Below are 27,551 nucleotides of genomic sequence, written 5' to 3'. Positions count from 1 at the left end.
GGCGCCCGTATCTATCTAAATCCAAGAATCAAGGGGAATGAATCTGACAGTTCATGGGAGTACAGATACAGTACTTAATGAGCCTTAAATACTAAAAACGTTAGAGAATCGGGGAATGAATCTGACAGTTCATGGGAGTACAGATACAGTACTTAATGAGCCTTAAATACTAAAAACGTTAGAGAATCTGCATTAAATACAATGATTATGTAACACAACATTTAATGTATTTAATTGCCCATAATGACCTTATTATGACAAAGGCAAAACACATATCTTCAAAGTAGCTATAAAAGGGAGAGAACGGATCAATTATAAACACACAAAATATTATCTGAATATACCAATTTACTTGCTTTTCTTCTGATTATCTTATTGCTAGCCAAATTACTTTCTTTCATATATTCTTTTGATTATCAGTAATCCGAGTTCTTCTAAATTAGAGTTTTGACTGCAATCCCATTTTTTGGTTAAATAGGTAGTCTGCAATTTCTTTTGTAAAGTAAGTATAAATTCAATTATGATCACAAAACGTATAAGATGCAAAATCCCCAATTAAACTTTGTATATAGCACGCGAAAATATGTTACAACGACACGAAAGTTGTATGTTTCTAAACAACAAGCTCAAACACCTTAAAATCAACTCCAGAAACTACATACAGACACAAACTTTTACAAGCTATTAGCAAAATTAAAATAGCTTGTCATCAGAAAAAAAAGAAAAAAAAAGTAACTACGAAAAGTAGTAGCGGTCTAAAGCCAAACAATCAAGCGTTGATTCCGGTTTGGGCCGGTTTATTATCAGATCCAGCAGCCATGTTGGCAACGTGGAATTGTGACACGTATTTGTAAGCTGCACCTTCTGGTGTCCTCGTTGGTGGCTCATTCAAATGGGCCCAGTTGCTACTTATCCACCTGCAATTTAATGGAAGTTATAAATTGACAAAGCGAATTTTTGTGCATTATCAATAGGTTTAATTAATGATATTGATGAGAATTATTTTTTTAAAATATATAAATTACATTCAAACATGGTTTTAGTCACAAAAATAATATTAAGTAAAAGTTGAGTTCTTGAATTTCAATGATAAATATTGATCATGAAATTAATACACATATAAAGAATTTTATTCATTTATTCATGATCTTTTCTAATAATATTTAATTAAGTAACAAATTAAGTTAACGTTACAAAAGAATTTATTAGTAATTTGAAATTAGAATATCTTATGAATATTGCTTGTCTTAATAACCATGTATATTATGATTCGTTATGTAGTAATCAATAAAAATGGACAATTAGGTTAATAATTTTATCATAATATTATAATTGATTTCAAATTATAATTATTACGATAAATGATTAAATGCCAATGTTATCCTATTTGAAATTTATTTTTAAGGGTAAAAAGATTTATTAATATTTCGCTATGCGGCTTTGTGCTTTTATATATATATATATATATATTGATTAAAAAAATATAACAACATGTATTTTGCTCGCAAGAAAGAAAAAATATTGCATTCTGTCTATTAAAATGAACTTGAAAATAACTTTTCAATTTTTTTAGAAATGCTCTTAGATCTTTAAAAGTTATGTGTTCTTGCTAAAACTGAAAAGTTGAATATATAGAATTTGGATATACATCAATTTCAAAAATTTAAAGTTTTTATTTTATACTCGAATATAACTTTTAGTAAGTATACTTACATATTGAGATTAGGTGCACACGCAACGTACATAACGTGAATTTTACCAAATAATAAAGTCTCCTAACCAAAAAGAAAATTGTGTGTGATTTAATGCAAAAAAATTTAACCAAAAAGATCTCCTAAACCTAAAAGATATTAACTACAAAATAAACGCATTCAATACTCCAACATAGGGGCGAAAATTTAGGCTAGGCAGAATTTTTAACTACAAAAAAGGTCTCCAAAACCTTAAAGCTATAAACTACTCCAACATACGTAGGGAGTAGAACGAATAGGAAAAAATTTAGGCAAAAATTTATTACCTTTCCTAGACGGTTAATAATAGGAGAATAATTAAATAGCTATTCCTAAATTATAGGATAATTAATTAAATGATTATTTTTAAATATTAATGAAATACTTAAATTACTATTTTATCTAATGTGAACTCTATATTTTAAAGGGTAAAAAAGGGCGAACGACATTTCGCTAAGGACCTTCGTGCTTTTAATATAGTATAGATAAATTATTAATTAACATTTATTGTACAGATCTACTTATAATTAGATGTCATAAACATATAATTTAGCCCGTTAATGAATAGAATTTAAACACATCATGTACATTTTTTTTTATAAAAATAAACTTAAATAGCCGCCTACTCAAAACGCTTAAACTTAGAATTGATGAATATAATATATATATATATATATATATATATATATATATATATTATAAAATAATTTATATATACTAACTAAAAATAAACAATTAATTTAATCGGCTATTTGGGTAAAGATTACTTTTTTTATGTAACTAAAACGAGTGCAAAAGTAACAGGATAAAAGGTTATGACTTTCAACTTGTGATGATATTATTTGGAATTATTATCTCCTTTGATAATAAAAGGTTTGACACAATGTAATTTATTTTATTTTTATTTAGCATTATTATCTCCTTTCATGTATTCTAAGTGATATGACGATGTAATTTTTTTATATCATCAGTTCATATAGAACTTATATCTCTCTTTTTTTTTTTTTTTTACGTATTTAAAAGAAGCTAGAAAGGTTAATAAGATCTAAACGTGCAATATTACTGTTTAAATTGTGATCTTTTAATCACCGATAAAGAACAAGAAAAAGTTAATTACCATCCATTTTTCTTGATTAGTTTATCCAAACTATCTTCACTTTCCAGATCAATAAACTCCCCTGAGTTTGATCTTTCCTGCTCCAATTTAGCTGCCTCCTCAAATATAATATTTGCCTGTCTCCAATTAAAACAGCCAAAAGTAGATATTAATTTCTAAAAAGACTATATTACTATGTTTTTTTGTAATTAAAGTGAATATCACATTAATTACTATATAGTACCTGTTTTTGGCTTTGAGGTGATAGCATAGAAATATATCTCTGATGCTCTTCTTCTATTTGTTTCTTGGATCTCCAATATGCTTCAATCTCTTCCTTTGTTAGTGACTTATTTTTCCGATATTTCACTAGAATAATCCAACAAAGAAAATAATCAATAACTACGGCTTAGTCCCAAATAATTTAAAATTAGCTATATGAATCAAAATTTCTTTCTTTAAGCTCAACTCATATCATCATGCATGACAGATATAACTTTCCAGTTACGAATTCAACTAAACCCATAGCTTTGGACATGGAGTATGGATCTATACTTAAAAACTTATTAAAACTTCAACAAGTATTAAATTTGAATCCATAATTTTTAACTACAATAAGTTCAATGTTCTAATTTTTACAAATTGAATTCATTAAATTTAAATGCTGGATCCGACTATACTAAACATAGAGTACTCCTAAACATATAGTAACATTTATAAAGCAAACAAAAATGAAGTAAAAAAGGGGCTAATTTTTCAGTTAAGGAAATAAAGGGACTTACTAGCTTGAGGATCAGAAACAGGAGAATCCCAACCTGCCATAAGAGAACCCATATCTGTTTGCTTGCTAATTTCTTAATTAAACAAATTATAGACAATTCACTCAAGTTGTATGTAAAACCTATTGAAAAACTCACTCTATTTATAGAGCAAGAAGCACACTGTCATAGGTTTATGGTGGGGCCTACCTTAAGTTGCTAATCTTATCTCTAACAAAACAAAAAAATATTATTTGATTATTGGTTTAGAATTAGATTATGTGTTAAACCAGGGACTTGGCCATATGGTTTCTTTATAGTAGTAAATTAAGTGTTAATAGTGCCTGGAATATTTTAGCCGCCCATAGATATTCATGCAAGGTGACAATAGCTTAGTGATGATGATAAAATATAAAGAAATGAAAATATCTTCTATCCATTATGGTATGTCCACTATGTTGTCACGTCAGATAATATAATGCAACATCAATTCTTATCCTTTTGGGCCCGTTTGATTCTTTTAGGGGAAAAAAGGAGGATTGAAAAATAGTGAGCATTTGTAAAGTTAATAAAAAATAGATATTATTTTGTTGCAATATGGAAAATTTCAATATAATATACCGCAGATTGGAGTACAATTGTATGTGAACTTTCAGCATATTATGTAGAAGCACCGGTACACAGAAAGTTCCAGCATAATATACTATAGAATGGAGCACTTGTGTATGAACTTCCAGCATATTATGTTGGAACTCCAGCGCAAGAAAAGTTTCAACATAATATACTGGAGATTGGAGCACCTGTGTATGGACTTTCAACATATTATATTGGAACTCCAGCATGTTATGTGGAAGTTCACATATAAAAAATTCGAACTCTAGCATAGTATGCTGGAATATTTTCAGATTTTGAATAATATTTTTGTTTATATTTATCTTTTACATGAAAGTGACTAAATTTCGATTACTTTTAAAATTGTGACTATTTTTCAATTACCACTTGTAAATTTGATAATCTTTTAATTTCTCCCGTGATATATTAATGATGCTCATGACCGAGAGCGGGCTAACAAGAGAGGGTCAAAAGACAGATCGACTGATTTTTACACTCGTAAGCTTATGAAAAAAGAGATACATATAATATTTTAGGTGAATCACATATCAGAATGGAACAAAAAAGTATAAAGTTTTATAAGATATATTACAATATTATATATAATGCGCGCTTTTAGCTCGATAATACCATTGCCCAAGAGACCAATATGTGAGATCTATTGGATGAAAGTGAACAATACGTATTATGATCATCTTGGGCTATGTCACCAAAAATAAATCAAGCTTTTGTTTTAAAAAAGGCAGAATGACCTAAATGATACTTGTACTTATACCACTTTGTCATGCTGGTCCCCAAACTTAGATATTTGTCAATTGAACACTTATACTCATTCAAAACGTGAATAATAAACGCTTATCCAAGGAGGCTGCCAGTGCGTGTATGACAATCGCCTACACGTAGGACGCCACATCAATAAAATAAAACCACGTAGGCTCCAAGTCACATATGATGGCCAAATAGGATAAAAAATTGGCAAAGGATTATTTACCCCCCCCCCCCCAAACCCACATTTTCCCCTCATTTTACAATTATCCACGTACTTAGGGCTTAGATAGTATCGAAAAACAGTGAGTCTCTCCTCTCTTCTCCGTCGTTGTTGCCGGGATTTTCATCTGTACAGTTGTTATCGAAGTTTGTGGGGTAAGTTTCTTCATTTGTTCTTCATATTTTGTCTTTATTGTTCTACATTTCCCTCTATTTATGGGGCTTTTGCTCTGTTTAGGATTTTTTAGGGGAATGTTGGTTAGGTCGTAATTGTTGTTTAATATCCCTTAATATATAGGGCTTTTGTTGTGTTTTGCTACATGTTAGAGTGAAAGCCCATTTTAATGTAGTGTCATGCATGTAATGACATATTTGGTTATTCTGTTTAGTGTTTTGGGTTTTTGTTGTCAAGCAGAATTTCATCCTATGTTTATGCCCTTTTTTGTGATGTTTGTTGGGTCTCCTTCTTGTTAGTGGTCCACCACAGTATTTCTGAATATTATAAGGCATTGTGGGAACGAAAAAGGAATCTTGGAAGCTTTTTTACTTTAAAAATCTGTCTTTTTTGTTGGTTTGTTTATGGAGTTGTGTAAAGGTGCAACTTTTGATAACAAATAGTCATTGATAACACTGTTTTTTTTTGTTACTTTGCAGGTATGAAAAGAAAATGTCTTCAACCCTAGTTAACCTACAAATCCACCACAGTGATAATTTTGTATCCGACCCTGACCTAAGGTATGCAAATGGACTAACTTGTCCTCAATTAGCTACAATTGATGTTGATGAGCTACATATTATGTTGTTTCACAAGTTTGCTAGTGACTTAGGATTTTTAGAAGTTGATTTGTTTGGATGCAAAGTTAACAAAAGGGGTGACTATTACATTTTAAAAACAGATGCTGATATGTTAAAGTTTCTTAATACATTGAAAGGTGGTGACTTTGTTGATGTTTGTATTGTCCATAAAATTGGTGAGTCTATTCTTATTGAGGACATAACTGAACTAGACCACACTATACAAACAGATGGGCATGACAGTGGGTTAAATGCTAGGGCTGATGTGTCACTCCCAACTATGATATAAATAGGACTGAAAATGACAAAGATAAGGGTAAAGGGGCAGATATAAATGAAGATATAGAAGAATTAGATGAATGTGAAGGTAATAACTTCTCATCATATCACCTTCAAACATCAGAATCTGATTTTGATGAGGACCTTGATGATTCTAAAGGGTCGGACTCACTGTTTGATATAGATGAGAATATTGAAGAGTGTAGTGATATGGAAGATGATTTAGCTGAAATTAGACAGTCTAAACTCAACAAAAAGAAGAATGACCAAGTAAATGTAGTTGAGATACCATCTGGTCCAGTTGGTATAAATGCTGGTTTTGAAGATATGCATAAGAACAAAAAGGGAAAATATGAAGGGAAACTAGGAGGGGATGACTAGTATTTTGATAGCTCAGTTCCAGGTAGTGAGTGTATTAATGATGAAAGAGAACTTGTTACTGATGAAGTAAGGGATGCACCAGCTAGGAATCCAAGTAAGAAAGTCTACTATGACACAACTTGCAAAAAAATATTTTTTGAATTGTATATGATATTTGAGAATGTTGTATAGTTTAGAGACGCATTGCAGACATATTCTATTCAAAAAGGTGTGAATCTTAAGTTGAAACCTAATGAAAAGGAAAGGGTTAGGGCAAAATGCACAAAGAAAGGCTGTCTATGGCATATCCTTGGTAGCATAGAAGGCAACGTTAGTAATTTTAGGGTGATTACATACTACACTGTCCATAAATTCTACAAGAAAATAAGGAACAAGATGTGTAACCCACCATGGATTGCAAAAAAATTCAAAGACAAAATAATTAGTGAGCCCCAAATTAAGCTTCATCAGATTCAAGCCTTACTTAGGAAATCATATGGCTTGTATGTGAGTAAAACTTCCTGTAGAAGAGCAAAAATGATAGTTATGAAGGAGAATATGGGTGATTACAAGAAAGAATTTGCTAGGCTTCATGATTATGCAGAAATGCTAAAGTCTACTAATCCTGACACTATTGTAGTGATAAGGACATCTAAGGATTCAATTCCTAGCAAAGAGGTGTTTATGAGCATTTATGTCTGTCTTGAAGCATTAAAAACTGGATGGTTAGAAGGGTGCAAAAACATAATTGGCTTTGATGGTGCATTCCTAAATAGGACATGTAAAGGTGAACTGCTTTCCTGCATTTCCAAGGATGGAAATAATCAAATGTTCCCTGTGGCTTGGGCAGTAGTTGAAAAGAAATTAAAGGATACACGGTCTTGGTTTATCAGATGTCTCAAGCATGATCTAAACTTGACAGAAACTAAAAGAGAAGGGCTGACAGTCATGTCTGATATGTAGAAGGTATAGTTTCTAATACTCTTTCTTTAAAGTGTAATTGTTTTCATTTATGTTTAAGTTATAACAATATAGTTTTTATGATTGTAGGGTCTCCATCTAGCAATAACTCAGTTATTGACAAATGCTGAGATGAGATGGTGTGCTAGACATATCTGGGCTAATTGGAAGCAAACTCGGCCTGGTGAGGAAAGAAGGAAAAAATTCTGGCAGTGTGCAAGAGCTACATTTGAAGTTTACTTTAGCAAGAAGTTGGATGAAATGGACCAGCTGGGGGGAGATATTGTTCAAGACTTACTGAAATACAACAAGGAAATATGGTGTAGGGCATACTTCAAAGAACATAGTAAGTGTGATGTAGTGGAGCAACATGTGTGAGATATTCAATAGTTGGATATTGACAGCTAGACACAAGTCTATCATTACTTTGTTAGAGGAAATTAGAATCAAGTGTATGGAGAGGATGAATAGCATGAGAGAGTTTTCTGAAAAATGGGTAGGTGAGATATCACCCATGGCTATGGAAATACTTGGAGAGAATGCTCAAATGGCAGCCAAATGTGAAGTCAAATTTAATGGTAAAATAGGGTATGAGATCCAGGATGGGCCATATAAACATGTTGTTGACTTTAGGACATGTACCTGTACTTGTAGATCATGGCAACTCAAAGGAATTCCATGTGCACATGCAATTACAACAATGCATTATAAGAACTATGAGGTTGAGCCATATGTTGACCATTGGTATAGAAATGATACCTACCTTAAGGCATATAACAGATTCATTCAACCTTTAACTAGTATGAATTTGTGGCCAAAAAGCACACTGCCAGCTATTGAGCCACCTGTTATAACTGCAATGCCAGGAAGGCCAAAGAAAGAAAGGAGAAAAGCTGCTGATGAACCAAAGAAGAAGTTTGGGAAGGGTACAAGGATAGAGAGACAAATGAGATGTTCTTTGTGCAAGACTCTAGGATATAACAAGAAAGGATGCCCATCAGCAGTAAGTATTAATGTTTGTTTTGTTACTAATATTGAAAGAATTCAATTACTAGTGATAGTTTTGTTATGTATATGCAGAGAAACCAAGGGGGAAGGGCCGGAACTAGTTCAGTTATAGGTGAAACTGCTGAAAGTGGAACTGCAACATTAGCAGTAGCTGGAAGTGCATCAGTACCAGCAGTTGGATCATCAGCAACAACTGGAAGTGCATCAGTACCAGCAACCGGATCATCAACATCAACATCTTCAACTATGGAAAGTGTTATCTTCACTCCACCAATCATTGATCCAAGCACACAACAATCAACTAATGTTGTAGGAGGCCCAAAAAGGAAGACCAATGAGCCTAGAAGAGGTGGTGCAAATGCAGGGTCTAAGAGACCAAAGGCAACAGGATATGGTGTGCTATTTGATTCAAGTGGCACTATTATACATAGGGTAAATATTTCCACTCAATTACACAATGGTTTACTACATAATCCCTTACTCACAACCTGTTATTTTTGTGCAGTCTGGAACAATTGACAGAGTGGTACACAATCCTTTTACACTCATAAGTTCTGCTCCTACCAACATTGAACTTAGGTTCAAACCACCTGAACTAAAGTGGAAGGGCCGCGCGGCAGTTACACAAAGGCAGCTGCAAGAACAGAGTTACAGAAGGGCAAAGTCTGCTACAACCACTCAAGCCACACCAGTTACACAATCCACACCAAGCAGTCAAGCCACAACATATATTAATTGAAGTGCTCAACTGATATTTACATATGTATGTTTTTGTTGACTGTGGTAGACAATATTTTGTAAAGCTACTTCATTATGTATGTTTTTGTTGACTTCCTATCGTTAGCAATATTTTGTAAACCAACTCCCTTATTTTGAATGTTTTATTAACTGCCTATAACACATGCCATTATATTAGTACTTGTTGTTGTAATGGAGCCTTTGTCAATATATTCCATGAACAAAATTTTACATCAACACAAAATATGTAGCCTAAACCCAGGAAATAAGAAAGTGCACTATCAATCCTAAACAAATAACATAATAGCTAACATTAGAACAACTACAACTACAATTATAATAGCAGCAATTCTGAACTTCGGCCTTCCTTGTCTTCTTTGACAATGGCATCGATCACTCTTATTAATAAGAGCCACAAGAAGAGTCTTGTAGTGTTCTTCCTCAATCGCAGGATCAACCCATCTGAAAAAGCCACAACCTTCACCAATCTCATATCTTCGGCAGCCCAGGATCCTCCTTCCAGGATTGGTGGGTGTTCGTGACATTTTAAGATCTGCAGCAACTCCACAATAACACAAAGGTTCCTTCCTCATTATTGAAGGAGAAGAGGCGGCATTAGCTTATTTGTTGCAGGGGAAGCAGAAAAAAATCGACTTTCAAAACAAAAGGAGATGGCAAAAATTGATGGGTAACAAAGAATCACATGAAAATAAAATTCTATTTTTCACTGTTGAAGCTAACAAAGAAAAAAGAAGGCATCAGATTTGCTAAATTTAGCTTCCATAATGTTCAACAATGGAGAATAAGGTAGAAAGAAGAAGATGGCTGTTAAATAAGCTAAATTATTACTGCTAGGGCTTTTTTAACTGTCTTCACGCCCCTTACATGCGTGTGAATCACACACTGAAGCCACATAGGATAAGTCACGTTGGACAAGCGTTTATTATTCACGTTTTGAATGAGTATAAGTGTTTAATTGGCAAATATCTAAGTTTGGGGACCGGCATGACAAAATGGGCGAGTACATGTGCCATTTAGACTATTCTGCCTTTAAAAAAAAAATTCATTTCAAAGATGCTTCTTAAACACGAACTAAACCCATTTTTTTTCCAAAATTAAACTAAAACCATATTCAAACACCGTGAATATCTTCATGAACAAAGTCAAAGGGCCAATCTTATCCAAGTTTAATTTCTACAGAATTGGAAAGTCAAATTAATTTCTCTCTTTGTTTCTGAATCGTCAGATCACTCTCCATCCGAGCAAACTAGAGTTGCGACATGTTAAAGGCACTGAGCTTTTGCAGATGTTGTCATTACATTATTTATGTTTTTGTTATTTCTTTTTCACCCAAATAGTAAAAATTGACACCCTTGTTAATAGACGTAGATTTAGAATTTGAAGTTAATAGATTCGGGATTATAGTTCATTAAGTTACTGAGTTCTAAATTGATAATTGTACAATTATTCTGGCAAGTTTTTGTGAAATAATTCCGTTTAAAAAAAAGACGTTGAGAGATTCTCAGAGGCAGCCGAACCGGGGTTATCCGTAATTGATAATGGCACAACAAAAAGTAAGACAAATATAAAATTTGAAACAAAATTATTAGGTTTGCTTGAACCCGTATCCCGCATGCTAACTCCGTCCTGCTTGTTATCTCATGAAACCAGATATATCATCTGCCAAATATCTCATAAAACAACATTATCAACATCAAAGTTTGCTTTCTTACTTTTAGAGGTCAATTATAGATCTTATCTCAAGCACGCCTGTCTTCCACTTCTCCCAATTTTATATGTCAAAAATAGCATTTTTCGTGTATGCTTAAAAAAGACATTCCGTTAATTTAATTTGAGAATATCATTTAATATGTATCTACACTGAAGAAAAGTCGTTTCTTAAAAATATCTTTAAAAAAATTCGAGAAACCTTTAATTTTAAGAATATTTCATGCGTCTAGTAATTTCGTCTAATATGTTATACCAATCCTCAACTAATACGTTACGTTAGAAGAAAGATAAAAGATTAAAAGTTGACAGGTAATTAATATTTTGTTTAAGGACAAGACTTTGCTCACATTCTTTTAATAAATAGGGCACTCTCTCTACATAATAAATCCAAGACACAGATCATATTTGTAGAGGGTTCAAAACATTTTTGAACTACCAGACTAATTCAAGAAAAAATAATAATCACAAATTACACGATGAATCAACATTAAGTAAAATATCAGACTAATAAATTAAAGTTTCATGGGCTGCTTCTCTTTTTGTTGAAACTGGTGGAGATTGCTTTAGATAAAGGTATCAAATGTGTGGGCTTAGACCTAATCCAACTTTTTGGGCCCATAATGCTCTCCTTCAAGTAAGGCACAGCATCTTCACTAGACAAAGTCCGTAACCAGTTTACCCTCTTATCTGAACTTGCACCTGGCCCATAACACTTGTACTCTGCAAAATATGATGTCCTGTTTCCAAGAAATAACAAAACCAAGTTCAATGTTTAATGAGTTTAATTTTTATATACTAGTAGTGTGAAAGAAACTTTACACTATGAAATCACTTTAAAAAGATGCACAAGGCATCATGACGAAGATTTGGAGAAGTGCCGCACCCCAAGGAGTATAATGCAAACAGCCTATGCTAATGCAAGCATTAGTGACTGCTTCCACGACTCGAACTCGTGACTTATAGGTCACACAAAGATAACATTATTATTGTCCCAAGACTTCTCTTCACTTAAAAGGATTGGAATTTATAACAAATTAAGATACATTGATAGCGGAAAAGTTCATTATGTTGTCAGTATTTATAAGTTAAATTGGCGTACCTTTGTCGGGAGGGGACATTCCAATCTTCCCAACCGTAGGGGAGAATGACGCTTGACATATAAGTTTGGGCAAAAACTACTCTGGCATAGGGACCCCATGGTCTACCAAGAATTGCACTCTTCACTCCAGTAATCTTGCATCCAACAAAGGTGAAACCTGTATTTTCCTGAGATGATTGTCTATGTTGTGCTGTTATAGCCCCATTTCCTTCTGAAAGTGAATGCAAATGGCATTTCTGCACAAAATAGGAAATAATGAAAAGAAAGAAAAAAAACCAACAGTAAAAAAATATTTATACAATCAAAAGGGCAATATATGAAATATCTCGCATTCATGCAAGGTCCCGGGAAGGACCGCACCCCAGGGCAAGGGGTGTGATATAGGCAGTCTAACCTGATGCAAGGACGGTGGTAATCACGAAGAGACAACTTTAAAGTTGCTCCAAGGCTACCCTTCATATTTATACAAATAGATTACTTAAAAACTAATTATTTTTACCTCAAAGAGAGAAGCGCCATTTCCACATATGAAGTCAGTGTCCCCTTCTATATAACAGTTTTTGTAGTAATGCCTCCCAACATCATCAAGTAATGTGTCCTGATGTGACTTAATTCTACAACCCACGAAGCCAACTCTATCTCCTTCTACCCTCAATGCTACTGCTTTAGCTCCTGTTCCATATGTGTTCTGTAACAGCAACAAAATAAATTTCACTTAATCAAAAAGCTAATACTACATTTTCAATGTTTAAAAATAGGCCAGTCGAGTGAACAAAACATTCTGCATTTACACAGTATTCGATAAAGGGCCGCACTCATAGAGGAGTGATGTAAACTGCCTACCATAATATTTAACTTGTTTAATTAGATCCGAAGTTAAGGTCTAATGGAATATTAATTTGTCGCATGCATAATAAGCGAATATAACCATGTTGCTGTTTCAACTGGCATCACTAATTAAAAATAGGATTTAAGTTATATACACTAAAGCTGAAAAATGTTTTATGCTATTACTTGTTATAGCAGGTTATTAACTTTGCTTTTAGAGTTATCCGTTTGTTACATAATGACGTGTCATTATACTACAACGATAACAACAACATACCTAGTGTAATCTTACAAGTAGAGTCTGGGAAGGATAGTGTGTACGCAGACCTTACCCCTACCTTATAATAATAAGGTGTTATTATCTTACAAGTAATTTTACTCGATGAGCCGTCAGTGTATATTACTTTAAACTCAAAGTTGTAAACATGTGAATAAATAATATAACATATTAAAAGATCCAATTTTTTTGGAAAAAAGCCCCAGAAAATAAATAAAAAAAACGAAATATTATGCATGCAATTACATACCTGAATTGTAAGGTGGCGAGCCACGAAATCAGAGGCAAAAACGGTGAAAGTAGAGGATTCAAATATATCTCCAAAATCATTCCCTGTAATTATAGTATTGTTTACTGGTTTTCTACCACTGATTGTTATAAACGGCTTATCCGCAGGAACAACAATTTTTTCTCTGTAAATCCCAGGCTTAACCGAAATAAATATATGTTGCGAATTATGTGAAGGTACTGCGTCAATTGCATCTTGTATTTTCTTGAAATCTCCATTTCCAGATTGATCCACTTTTATCAAAATTGCAGTTGATAATTGAGTATTTGAGTCAGCTTCAGAACAAATCAGTAAATAGCTCATAGCTAATATAACAACCACCATCGCAGTGTACCCGTGAAAAGCCATAGTCAAAAGCCGTGACGGAGTCAGAAATTCTAACGAGGGGATTCAAGAATGCTACACCTACAATTCAAAAATAATATTGATTGAGTTACCTTGCCGTTACACTAGAATCTTTCCTTTAAGTAAACGAGATTCAACAATATATATGTGTGCAGAAAAATTTAGTTTTTCTGTAATTTTCTAACGAAGGAAATTCAGCTGAACTAAGTACACCTAGCTAGAGGCGGACCCAGAATTTGAATGTTGGGATACACTTTTGTTTTCAACCAAAATCTGCTTTGTATACAGACTGTTACCACTAATATATCAGTATTTTCTAAAACTATATACATGTATTCATAAAAAATTTGCCGAACTTTCAGGGTACCTGTGACCCCTCACTTGATAATAGGTCCGCCTCTGCACTTAGCTCCGCCCCGTCCCAGAAGCTCAAAATTATGATCACAAACTTAGCTTTTTTAGGAAAAAGAATCTCTGAATTTAAGAAATGCAGCTTAAGAAAAATTGAATAATTACCTCCCTTATATATAGAATTGAGCAATGGCCAGTTGATCAAATTTCAACAAGTTTTCTTGTGAATAAAGCACTTCAAACTTCAATATTCAGGTCTTTCTCCAATAGTCAAAGAAAGACAAAACCAAATAAATAACCTCAATTAGTTTGCAGTATATAGCTACTATATTTAGCTTCAACTTTCAAATCAAAAAGAAAAAGAAAGGAAAAAAGAGAATGTATAGCAGTTTGATTAAGGTGGGGGGAAGTTGACAATAAGGAGAAGTAGGCGGGAAAAAAGGAGTGTAATATTCGGTTACTTTGCACGTAGAAATTTGGCGCCGTTATGGTTAAGAATTTGAATAGCCTAAAATTATTGGCAGTTTTTTGAAGTATACGTGCTAAACAACTTCTATATATAATGGAGAATAACCTTCCCTTTTGCCCTTTTTTGGTATGTGAAAAATTTGTTATTAGGATTAGTTATGTAACTGACGAGCTTGACGAGAAAAAATAATGTTTGACTGGTCGAAATGACTTATAACCAAGTCAACTTTTAGATGCATCAAAAAGGAAATAATTAGGCGTAATGTATATTCTTAGTCACTCCAAAAAATAATATCCGACAAAATATATTTTATTATATATGTGTATTATATACATAAAATATACCTATTATATAATATATATTTTGACTAAGGAACACAATTAATTTCGATCGATCGGTCAATTTTATATTTTGTCCAAATAGTCTCAAAAGAGACAATCAAGTATTTCTACTTAAGGCGATGAGTTCAATTCTATCAATCGCGTGATCACTTCTACAATAATTAAGTAAATGCAAAAAAAAAAAAAAAAAGAGGGTGGAATATAATGATTAATTAATTCAAGTGCTTAATGTACAAATAGGTATCGGTAGTTATATTATGGTTGTATCAGATTCTATTAGTTAAAAGTTGTAATTAACGAAATATTATTAAAATGTTTTATTATACGTTTGGTAACCAATGATGGTCGACCTAAATGTTTTCAATTCCGTGGATATTAATTAAAATTCATATATTTTCTAGTTTTAGTTGGCCAACGTCATTAGCAGATAATTAGTGGATAACCCTTTGTGTCTTGCTCAAGCTCTACATGCATAATTTTTTCTAGTAATCCTTACCATATTTCTTTTAAATTATCTTAAGGCAACCAAGGGTTATTAACTCAGGCAAAAAAAGAAATTCTCTTTAGCATTTATGAATTAAGTGTAGAAGGCAAATACCTTCTCCTTCTTTTTCTATAATGTAAATAAAAAGTCCATGTAAATTAAATACTAGTAATACATTACTACTAGCAAATAATAAAGAAAATAAAAATAAAGGAGCAATAACATCCTCCGAACAAGAAAGTAATTATTGCTTCTTCTTTTTTCAAAACTTTATATAGACTAGACTGAAATTTTATCTATTTGTAGACGGAGCGCCGATAGCAGCTCAGTCTTAAAGGAAGTTGCGAGTGTTATGTTCTTACATAACTTCCATACCAATATTAGCACGGAATTAGTGATATTAGCCCAAGTAACCTTATCAAACTTCCAATAATATTAAAATTTTTGCAGTTGCATCATTAACATATCTAGTATGTGTTTGATTTGTATAATTAATGCTGTCAAATTCTTCATGGAACGGAGTTCAAGATTTGGTCATCAACCATTTATATTTTCCTTCGTTGTTATACATTCTGATCATAGATAAGAGTTCAAGATTTGGTCATCAACCATTTTATCTTCATTCGTTGTCTTAAAATCTGTGATAATTCCGTTGTGGCACCAGAATTTGGTATGAAGGGGCCATAGGGTGCGTGTTTATCCTTAAAACGAATAACAATTAAATTTGTATACGGTTTAATTTAAGGATACATGGATTGATTCAACACAAATAATTAAAAATATTAGATAAATGAGTTAAAAATAAAATGAATAATCAAACCAATTGTGATGTTACGATTGGGCTCGAACCTAGGTTAAACTGTAGTTTTGCCCTCGATCGGTTCCTTGGTTCGAAACCATTACTATGAATGAAGAGCAACAATAAAGTAAGAACTTTGCAATAGCTAAAAAGCAGAAAAAATGAATTTATATTGACTTGGTTCGCGTGTTACAATGTGTTCTGTTAAAGAAAAAACTTCCTCTTTATATAATAAGAGAGTTTTATCCCTAGTACAATTCTAAAAGGGAAAAAATCCTCCATTTTCGTTAATATTGCTGATCCGTAACCGATATCGGGCTAGATCTGCACCGTGATATCCGGTGGGGCAAGGATATCACAACCATCTATTAGTCGTGCGCAGCCGTTTGCCATATTTTTCGAGGTCTTAGAGCTCGCTTTGGGTACAGGAAGTGTTGCTTCATCACGTCTGATAATGAACACATCGCTCACCTGTTATAGGTCTTGACATAAAAGGCTCACATCCTCGATTTCAACGTATGTCCGTACCCTTCTTCCGTCTTCCTCATCGGGAAATCGGGTAGGCATTATTTCTGATTTCACTCGTATACAGTGCACATTATTAAAACTCATGCATTTCTATATATAATTTGGAAGAAAATGACATCAAATATATAAACGAAACAATAGGTTATATCTTTTTCTTCTTTTCTCGCAATAGGTTATCTAACTTCAACAGTCTAACTACATTGACTATTATTGATTTGTCACGATCACGAGTCACAAACTTTCTTAATTTTTCACCTAACAAAAGACTACATTTGCTAGTAGTTTACTAAGACAGTGTACAGAGATGGTAACGTCTAACGGTCTAAGGCTTCAGGTAGTTGAATGCTTCTCGTATAAATAAGCAGTAGCCAGAATTTTATTCGATGAGAATCAGAATATGAAAAAGTAAATATACGAAAAACCCAATGATACTTCCATTTGGCTTAGTTGACTAAAGCAGCTGATAAACATTAAGTGCTTAAAAACACTTTTAAATGCTGAAGCTGATTTACTAAATAAGTAATTACGTATTTGGATCAAAGTGCTAAAACTGATACTAAGCAGCTGAAGTATTTGACGAAAAAGTACCGATAAGTATTTTTTCTATTACAATACCTTAAATGCCCTTAAAGTTATTTACCGTAATAAGAACATAATTTTTACAAGATTTTAAATTAAAATTGGTTTAAGTATTAAATAATTTATGTCTCATTATCCTTTTAACAAAAAATTGATTAGATAAGATTATTTTCTTATATATAAATTAATTTATGATAAGTTAAAAAACAATCATAATCTTTAATATTATAATTAGTATTTTGACTAAATTTTATGAATAAATATAATTAAGAAGTACATAAAATATTTGTATAAAATAAATATGCAATTAATGAAAGCTTGTGTGTTGTAATTAAATTAATTCATCCAACTATCATAAATATTCGAGCAATATAATCACGAGTTGCCATCAATTTTTTTTTTTGGTTTTTCACTCGGTGTTCGGTATCCGTATTGGAGCCCGACTATATTTGTATTCGCGCCGCGTAAGGTTCCATTCGGGGGAAACGCTCCCTACCAAGGATTTTTCCATACCCAGGGCTCAAATTCCAAACCTCTAGTTAAGGGAGGAGCAGTCCCATCAATGCAAAAGTTTGGTAGGTAGCAAACAATGCAAGCAAATTTTAAAAATTTAAAGAAGATGAATGAAGAGTGATTTATGACTGAGCACCTTTCTCACTTGCTTTTGATATAGAAAAGCTTCAAAACTCGAATATATTTTCTTGATGATGGCCGCAGAGTTATTGAATTTGGAGAAAGGACATGAAAAAGGTGAAAGAATGACGTCAAGAAAAGGGTCGAGATTAATATTATTTTAATAAGTGTATTTCAGGAATTATAAAATAATATTAGGGATAGAATAGTAAAATATTTGGTCAACCCTAAAGTGCTTATAAGCTGAAACTTGATAAGTTGAGATGACCAACTTATGTTTTATGACTTATTTTGGCTTATAAACAATTTTTAATTTATCGAACCCGTAGATAAGTCAAAAAGAACTTATAAGCTAATTTGACCAGCTTATAAGCTTAGCCAAACACAGCTTAGCCAAACACCCTCTAACATATGCTCCTTGTGTATAAAAAAGAATGAACCTATTATTATTTAGAGAGTCAAACAAGATTTTCTTTAACTGTATTTTATATAAATAATTCTTAAATATTTTAAATTATTAATTAGCCCGACTTATAGTACTTTTTATATAGTGCCGAAACACATACATTTTATTTTTTACAAATAACTTAAAGAATATATTCGAATTCACATCGAAAGTTTGTCAATTTGATCATCGTACTCCAAAATGATTTACACGGATTGAAACTTATATATATATATATATATATATATATATAGTATCTATAAACATGCGTTGTACGTTAATAATAATACATGATGATTTAAATATTTCTTTATATGAAGGAACAATAATTTTAAATAATGAGAGAAACTTTATGTCACGACCCGGGATTTTCGCCCTCGAGAGTCGTGATGGCGCCTACTCGTGAAAGTTAGGCAAGCCGAGTGTTATTGATTCTATTACCCTTTTTCCTTAACCTTTTAACAATTTCAAATTAACATGTGACCAACAACGGAATAATAAAAATTATAAAAGAAATACGGAAGATGAAATCTGATAGTTTAACTGAATACTAGTACAAAAATTCAAAATACAACTCTACCTAGGACTGGTATCACAAATGTCACGGACCATCTACGAATACTACAAACAGTTGTCTGAATAGAAAAAAAATACAAATCTGCCTCTGATATAAATAAAAACAGAATGGAAAGGATAGAAGGTGACGCCAAGGCCTGCGGACGTCTGCAGGGCTACTTCGGGTCTCCGCTGGACTGAAGGCAGTAACCTCGCTATGGTCCAAAAGCTCCTGTAAAGGGATCTGCACACAGTGCAGTGTGTAGTATCAGCACAACCGACTCCATGTGCTGGTAAGTGTCGAGCCTAACCTCGGCGAAGTAGTGACGAGACTAGGACAAGACTACCAAATAAACCTGTGCAGTTAAAGCATATACGTCAAATAATAATAACGGAAGCTAGCAGTTAAAGATGGAAAGGGGGAACTTGCTGCGGGGAATATCAAATACTAACAGAATTTCAGTAGAAGAGCATTAAGTACACCATAATTTCATATCAACAAGAATAAGGAAAAAGGTAATGAATCAATATTCACTTTTATTCTTTATTGTTGCGGTGTGCAACCCGATCCCAATCATATAATACTGTTGCGGCATGCAACCCGATCCAATATAATACTGTTGCGGCGTGCAACCCGATCCAATATAATACTGTGGCGGCGTGCAACCTGATCCAAATCATATGATACTGTTGCAGCGTGCAACCCGACCCCACCTGTCCTTCCTTATTACTCCTTATTGTGGCGTGTAACCCGATCCCAAATAATATTGTTGCGGCATGCAACCCAATCCCAATAATATAAATCAACACCAATCATAAAGAATTCCGGCAAGGGAACAATTATATAATAACAATATCCCGGCAAGGGAAACAATATCATAAACACTAACTTCCCGGCAAGGGAATCAACTATAACCAATCTAGTTTCAACAATTAATTCACAAAATAAAACTCAACCTGAGCCAATACTTGACAATTTCCAATTACTAAGAATCCATCATGGATCTTGCGCCACGGTTGCTAACTATCCAATTAAGCATGATCAATATATAATACAATCATAACAAAACCAATTATAAGACTCACGGACATGCTTGACACCAACGTATAGATACTCGTCACCTCACCTATACGTCGTACTCGACACTAACACATAGCAAATAAGACACAACACCTATTCCCTCAAGCTAAGGTTAGGCCAAACACTTACCTCAATGCCACGAACACAATCAAGTTTCAATTGCCGCTTTACCTCTCGATTCCACTTCCAATTCGCTTGTATCTAGCCACAATTTACTTAACGATATCAATAAATGCTAAATAAATCAATTATAATGCATGAAAATAGGTTTTCTAATGATTTTTCCAAAAAGTCAAAAATCGCCCCCGGGCCCGATTGGTCAAAACCCGAGGTTCGAACCAAAACCTGATCACCCATTCACCCACGAACTCAAATATATAATTTGTTTTGAATTTGGACCTCAAATCGAGGTCCAAAATCCCCAAAATTTGAAAATCCTAAGTTCTACCCAAAATCACCCAATTTCCCATGAAAAACTTTTATTTTGAAATGAAATTATGTAAAAAGATAGATTAGATTGGAAGAAATGAGTTCGAAATGACTTACTAATAATTTGGAAGAGTTTGTGCCTTTGAAAAATTGCCCAAAGATGTTTTAGGGTTTGAAAAGTTGGAAAAATGAAGAGAAATCCGTCTAAGTGATGATTTACATAGGTGCAGATGTCACAATTGCGACCAATTGCGAACCCTTTGAAAATCTGTTGTCTTCGCAAATGCAAAGAATCTGTCATATTTGCGACCCCTGCTAATTCCTGTCATCTTCGCAATTGCGAAGGAAGACATCGCATTTGCGATGGGCAGGCTTCGCAATTCCCACCCAATGCTCGCATTTGCGAAGAGGGCTTGCCCAGGCTTGGTTCGCATTTGCGACGCCTGGGTCGCATTTCCCAAGCTTGAGAACTTCACATTTGCGAAGCCTGATCTTGCAATTGCGAGATCAGAGGCCTGGGTTAAAAAAACCAGATACCAGCTGAAACTTCCTAAGTCCAAATACACTCTGTGGCATATCCAAAACTCACCTGAACCCTCGGGGCTCCAAGCCAAACATGTACGCAAGTCCAAAAACATCATACGGACTTGCTCGTACGATCAAATCATCAAAATAACATCAACAACTATGAATTAAACCTCAAATTCATGAAATCACTCAAGAATATTGAAATTTCTATTTTCTCAACTATAGGTCCGTTTTATACCAAACGAAATCCAATTCTTACCAAATTCTACAGATTCAACCAAATTATTATTTTAAACTTGTACTGGGCTCCGGAACTAAGATACAGGCCCGATACCATCAATAAATTGCATCAATTCACTCATAAAAACCTTTGTATTTTTCAGTAAATAATTTTCTTTAAAATTTCTTTTCTCGGGTTTGGGACCTCGGAACTTGATTCCTAGTATATGCCCAAGTCCCATATTTTACTACAGACTCTACAAGACCGTCGAATCACGGGTTCAGGTTTGTTTACCAAGAATATTGACCAAAGTCAACTTTAATCAATTTTAAAGGCAAATTTCCTTATTTTCCTTAGATTTAACATAAAAGATTTCCGGAAATGAGCTCGGATTGCGCACACAAATCGAGGTGAGATAAAAAGAGGGTTTTAAGGCTTCGAAACACAGAATTTATTTTTAAAACAAGTGATGAACTTTTGGTTCATCACATTCTCCACCTCTAAAATAACCGTTCATCCTCGAACGGACATAGAAAAGAAGTACCTGAGTCGGGAAAAAGATGAGGATATCGGCTCCACATATCGGACTCGGACTCCCAGGTAGCTGCCTCGGCAGGCTGACCTCTCCACTGAACACGAACAGAAGGATAACTCTTCGATCTCAACTGACGAACCTGCCAGTCCAGAATGGCTACCGGCTCCTCCTCATAGGTCAAATCATTATCCAACTGGACAGTGCTGAAGTATAACATGCAGGATGGATCGTTGGGATACTTCTGAAGCATGGACACATGAAACACTGGGTGCACAACTGATAATCCTGGTGGCAACGCAAGCTCGTAAACCACCTCTCCCACTCTCCGAAGAATCTCTAAAGGGCCAATGAATCTAGGGTTTAGCTTGCCCTTCTTCCCAAATTGCATCACGCCCTTCATGGGCGACACCCAAAGCAACACTCGCTCTCCAACCATGAATGCCACATCACGAACCTTGCGGTCAGCATAACTCTTCTGTTTAGACTGAGCTGTATGAAGTCTATCCTGAATGATCTTAACCTTATCCAAGGCATCCTGGACTAAGTCTGTACCCAACAACCGAGCCTCTCTCGGCTCAAACCATCCAACCAACAACCGACACCGTCTACCATATAATGCCTTATCGGGAGCCATCTGAATGCTCGACTGGTAGCTGTTGTTGTAGGCAAACTCTGCTAAGGGCAAGAACTGATCTCAAGAACCCCCAAAGTCAATAACACATGCTTGGAGTATATCCTCCAAAATCTGAATGGTATGCTCGGACTGTCCGTCCGTCTGAGCATAAAATGATGTGCTCAACTCGACCCGTGTACCCAACTCACAATGTACTGCCCTCCAGAAATGCGAGGTAAACTGCGTACCTTGTCAGAAATAATAGACACGGGCACATCATGAAGACGAACAATCTCCCGGATGTAAATCTCTGCCAACCGCTCAGAAGAATAGGAAACAACCACAGGAATGAAATGTGCTAACTTAGTCAGCCTATCAACAATAACCCACACCGCGTCAAACTTCCTCTGAGTCCGTGGGAGTCCAACAACGAAATCCATAGTGACACGCTTCCACTTCCACTCAGGAATCTCAATCTTCTGGAACAAACCACTAGGTCTCTGATGCTCGTACTTTACCTGCTAACAATTCAAACACCGAGCTACATAGGCAACAATGTCCTTCTTCATCCTCCTCCACCAATAATGCTGCCACAAATCCTGATACATCTTAGCGGCGCCCGGATGAATAGAGTACCGGGAACTATGGGCCTCCTCTAGAATCAACTCATGAAGTCCATCTACATTAGGCACACAAATACGACCCTGCATCCTCAAAACTCCATCATCTCCGACTGTAACCTGCTTGGCACCTCCGTGCCGCACTGTGTCTCTAAGGACAAGAAAATGAGGATCATCATACTGCCGATCTCGGATACGCTCAAATAATGAAGAACGAGCGACTGTGCAAGCTAGAACACGGCTGGGCTCAGAAACATCCAACCTCATGAACTGATTGGCTAAAGCCTAAACATCCAAAGAAAGCAGCTTCTCACCGACCGGGATGTACGCAAGGCTACCCATACTGGCTGACTTCCTACTCAAAGCACCGACCACTACATTGGCCTTCCCCAGATGATACAAGATGGTAATGTCATAGTCTTTCAATAGCTCCAACTACCTCCTCTGCCTTAAATTTAGCTCCTTATACTTGAACACGTATTGCAAACTCTTGTGATCCGTGAACACCTCACACGACACGCCATAAATAATGCCTCCAAATCTTCAGCACGTGAACAATGGCTGCTAGCTCCAAATCATGAACTGGATCTCGTGGATCTTCAACTGTCGCGAAGCATATACAATAACCTTGCCATTCTGTATCAACACCGCACCAAGTCTAATATGCGATGCATCATAATACACTGTATATGGCCCTGAACCTGTAGGCAATACCAACATCGGTACCGTAGTCAAAGCTGTATTGAGCTTCTGAAAGCTCGCCTCATACTCGTCCGACCACCTGAACTAGGCACACTTCTGGGTCAACCTGGTCATCGGGGCTGCAATAGATGAAAACCCCTCCACAAACCGACGGTAATAACCCGCCAAACCCAAGAAGCTCCAGATCTCTGTGGCTGATGTGGGTCTAGGCTAGTCCTTGACTGCCGCAATCTTCTTAGGATCCATCTAAATACCCTCTACTGATACAACATGACCCGGGAATGCAACTGAACTCAACCAAAACTCGCATTTCGAAAACTTAGCATATAACTGACTGTCCCTTAGAGTTTGGAGAACGACTCAAAGATGCTGCTCATGCTCCTCCCGGTTGCGGGAATAGATCAAAATATCATCAATGAAGACAATCACGAAGGAATCCAAATATGTCTTGAACACTCGGTTCATCAAGTCCATAAAAGCTTCGGGGGCATTTGTCAACCCAAATGACATCACTAAGAACTCATAATGCCCGTACCGAGTGCAAAAAGCTGTCTTAGGGACATCGGATGCCCTAATCCTCAACTGATGATAGCCAGATCTCAAATAAATCTTTGAAAACACTTTGGCACCCTAAAGTTGATCAAACAAATCATCAATCCTTGATAATAAATACTTATTCTTGATTGTGACCTTGTTCAACTGTCGATAATCTATGCACATCCTCATCGATCCATCATTTTTCTTAAAAAACAACATCGGCGCACCCCAAGGCGAGACACTAAGCCTAATAAAGCATTTATCAAGCAAGTCTTGCAACCGTTCTTTCAATTCTTTCAACTATGGAGAGGCCATACAATATGGCGGGATAGAAATGGGTTGAGTGCCCGAAGCCAAATCAATGCAAAAGTCAATATCCCTATCGGGTGGCATCCCCGACAGGTCTGAAGGAAATACCTCTGGAAACTCAGAACAACAGGCACAAAATCCATAGAAGGAACCTCGGCACTAGAATCACGAACATACACCAAATAGGCTAAGCATCCCTTCTCAACCATACACCAAGTCTTCATTTATGAGATAACCCTATAGGCGGAATAACCAGGAGTCCCTATCCACTCTAAACGAGGAAAACCCAGCAAGGCTATGGTCACTGTCTTGGCGTGACAGTCCAATATAACATGATAAAGGGATAACCGGCTTATCCCTAAGATACATCGAAGTCTACCATATCGAGAAGTAAGAGAACTACACGAGTCTTAAGACCCCCAATGATAACGACACACCAATGATAAACTCGATCTACAACAATAGAATCACCCAGCGGCATAGACACATATACATGTGCACTCAAAGAATCACGAGACACAACCAGATAAGGGGCAAAATAAGATGATACATAGGAATATGTAGACCCTGGATTAAATAAAACTAAAACATCTCTATTGCATACCAAAACCGTACCTGTGATAACTGCATCGGAAGCCTCAGCCTCAGGCCTGGCTGGAAGAGCATAACATCGGGGCTGGCCCCACCACTCTAAACTATGTCCCTGGGACAGCCTCTTGCTGACTGGCCTCTACCTCTAGCGGCCTGACCTCCACCTCTAATACCTCTACCTCCACCTCTAGCACCTCTACCTCCACCTCTAGCTGGCTGAGCGGGTGGTGGAACATCCAATGCCTAAACCATGACACGGGAACCCTGATGTTGCGGCTGAACACCTACTAATCTCGGACAAGCCATTCGGATATGACCATACTCACTGCACTCAAAGAATCAACCTAAGGGCTGCGGCTGAGGAAATTTAGACTGACCCAGGAGAGCTGGTTGACCATGAGAATAGCTTTGAAGAGGGGGTGCTCTGATAGGAGTTGATGGTTCACGGTAGGACTACTGATCAGAATACTGCACATATGAACCACGACCACCTAGATCACCATGAGAAGTCTGACATGCTGAATGAAACAGCTTGTGAGAATGGGCCCTACCGAAAGAATCCTTGCCTCCAGATGAGGCACCATTGAACCTGCCAGAATGACGGGGCCTCTTGTCAGACCCTTGACCACTCCCTTGGGATAAAACCATCTCAACTCTCTTGGCCACATTGGCCGCATCCTGGAAAGAAATCTTGCTCCCTGTCTCCTTAGCCATCTACAATCTGATAGGCTGATCTAGTCCCTCAATAAACCTCCTCACCCTCTCTCTCTTGGTGGGAAGTATAATAAGAGCATGACGAGACAAAGCAATGAATCTGGTCTCGTATTAAGTGACGGTCATAGAACCCTGCTGGAGACGCTCAAACTACCTTTGATAGTCCTCCCTCTGAGTGATAGGAAGAAACTTCTTTAGAAATAGCTGAGAGAACTGATCCCAAGTCAAGGCAGGAAACCCTATTGGCCTAGCCAAATAATAATCCCTCCACCAAGTCTTGGCAGAACCTGACAGACGAAAAGCAGCAAAGTCGACGCCATTGGTCTCCACTATCTCCATGTTCCGAAGAACCTCATAACAGCTGTCTAAATAATCTTGGGGATCCTCTGAAGATGTACCACCATAAGTAGTAGTGAACAGCTTAGTGAACCTGTCCAATCTCCACAAAGCGTCGACAGACATAACTGCTCCATCAGTGGTCTGAGCTACTACACCCGGCTGAACTGCTCCAACTGGCTGAGCTGCTGGAGTCTGAAACTGGGGAGCCATCTGCTCCGGAGTGCGGGTAGCGGGAGTCTGTGCTCCTCCCCCAGGCCGAGAGATGGCTGGTGCTACAGGAAGTAAGCATGACTGGGTGACACTCTCCATAAGGCCCACTAGACGGACCAGAGCATCCTGGAGTACCGAGGTAGCGATGAACCCCTATGGGACCTGAGCTGGGCCCACTGGAACAGTCTAGGCCGGAACCTCATCATCAAACTCTACCTGAGGCTCTGCCGTTGGTGCTTCTACTCTGGGCTGAGCTCTGCCCCTGTCTCGGCCCCTAGCACTGCCTCGGCCTCGTCCCCTGGCCTTCATGGGAGCTGCTACTAGGGGCTCGGGCAGCTGATCAACGGATGAGGAAGCACGCGTTCTATCCATCTACGAAAGAACATAGTAGAATTTCAATTAGCATTGAGAAATCAAATCGCATGACAGAGAACAATAGATGTAAAGTCATTCCTAAACTTTATAGCCTCTAGGGGATAAGCACAGACGTCTCCGTACCGATCCCTCAGACTCTACTAAGCTTGTCCGTGAATTTTGAGACCTAAGCAACCTAGAGCTCTGATACCAACTTGTCACGACCCGGATTTCCCACCCTTGGGAGTCGTGATGGCGCCTACTCGTGAAATCTAGGCAAGCCGAGTGTTATTGATTTTATTACCCTTTTTCATTAACCTTTTAACAATTTCAAATTACCATGTGACCAACAACGGAATAATAATAATAATAAAAGAAACGCGGAAGACGAAATCTGATAGTTTAACTAAATACTAGTACAAAAATCCAAAATCCAACTCTACCCAGGACTGATATCACAATGTCACAGACCATCTACGAATACTACAAACAATGGTCTGAATAAAAAAATAAATACAAATCTATTTCTGATATAAATAAAAACAAAATAGAAAGGATAGAAGGGGACGCTAAGGCCTGCGGACATCTTCAGGACTACCTCGGGTCTCCGCTGGACTGAAGGCAACAACCTCGCTATGGTCCAAAAGCTCCAGTACAGGGATCTGCACACAATGTAGAGTGTAGTATCAGCAC

At 36.1% G+C, this 27,551-nt stretch overlaps 3 protein-coding genes across 4 annotated transcripts; all 3 read right to left on the bottom strand.

Annotated features, from left to right (window-relative positions):
- Positions 1-536: 536 nt before the first annotated feature.
- On the bottom strand, positions 537-3,863 carry LOC104227724 (uncharacterized). Its single transcript, XM_009780028.2, has 4 exons — positions 3,609-3,863; positions 3,071-3,195; positions 2,848-2,963; positions 537-917 (listed from the first exon to the last, which is right to left on the bottom strand). The coding sequence occupies exons 1-4, from the start codon at positions 3,658-3,660 to the stop codon at positions 770-772; spliced, it is 441 nt and encodes a 146-aa protein (XP_009778330.1). The 5' UTR covers positions 3,661-3,863; the 3' UTR covers positions 537-769.
- A 5,747-nt stretch (positions 3,864-9,610) lies between these two features.
- On the bottom strand, positions 9,611-9,916 carry LOC104227726 (uncharacterized). Its single transcript, XM_009780031.1, has one exon. It carries the CDS (start codon positions 9,914-9,916, stop codon positions 9,611-9,613), a length of 306 nt encoding a protein of 101 aa, XP_009778333.1.
- A 1,451-nt stretch (positions 9,917-11,367) lies between these two features.
- Positions 11,368-14,752, bottom strand: LOC104227725 (putative pectinesterase 11). Of its 2 annotated transcripts, none has more exons than XM_009780030.2 (5): positions 14,409-14,752; positions 13,509-13,952; positions 12,653-12,841; positions 12,154-12,389; positions 11,368-11,791 (listed from the first exon to the last, which is right to left on the bottom strand). In XM_009780030.2, the coding sequence occupies exons 2-5, from the start codon at positions 13,893-13,895 to the stop codon at positions 11,575-11,577; spliced, it is 1,029 nt and encodes a 342-aa protein (XP_009778332.1). In that variant the 5' UTR covers positions 13,896-13,952; positions 14,409-14,752; the 3' UTR covers positions 11,368-11,574. The 2 variants fall into 2 exon arrangements, with proteins under 2 accessions (XP_009778332.1, XP_009778331.1); XM_009780029.2 differs by lacking the exon at positions 14,409-14,752 and adding an exon at positions 14,260-14,402.
- Positions 14,753-27,551: the final 12,799 nt, after the last annotated feature.

The sequence above is a fragment of the Nicotiana sylvestris genome, chromosome 4 (assembly GCF_000393655.2).
Source record: "Nicotiana sylvestris chromosome 4, ASM39365v2, whole genome shotgun sequence".
NCBI classification, from domain to species: domain Eukaryota; kingdom Viridiplantae; phylum Streptophyta; class Magnoliopsida; order Solanales; family Solanaceae; genus Nicotiana; species Nicotiana sylvestris.
This window is presented reverse-complemented; position numbering and strand designations above follow the sequence as displayed.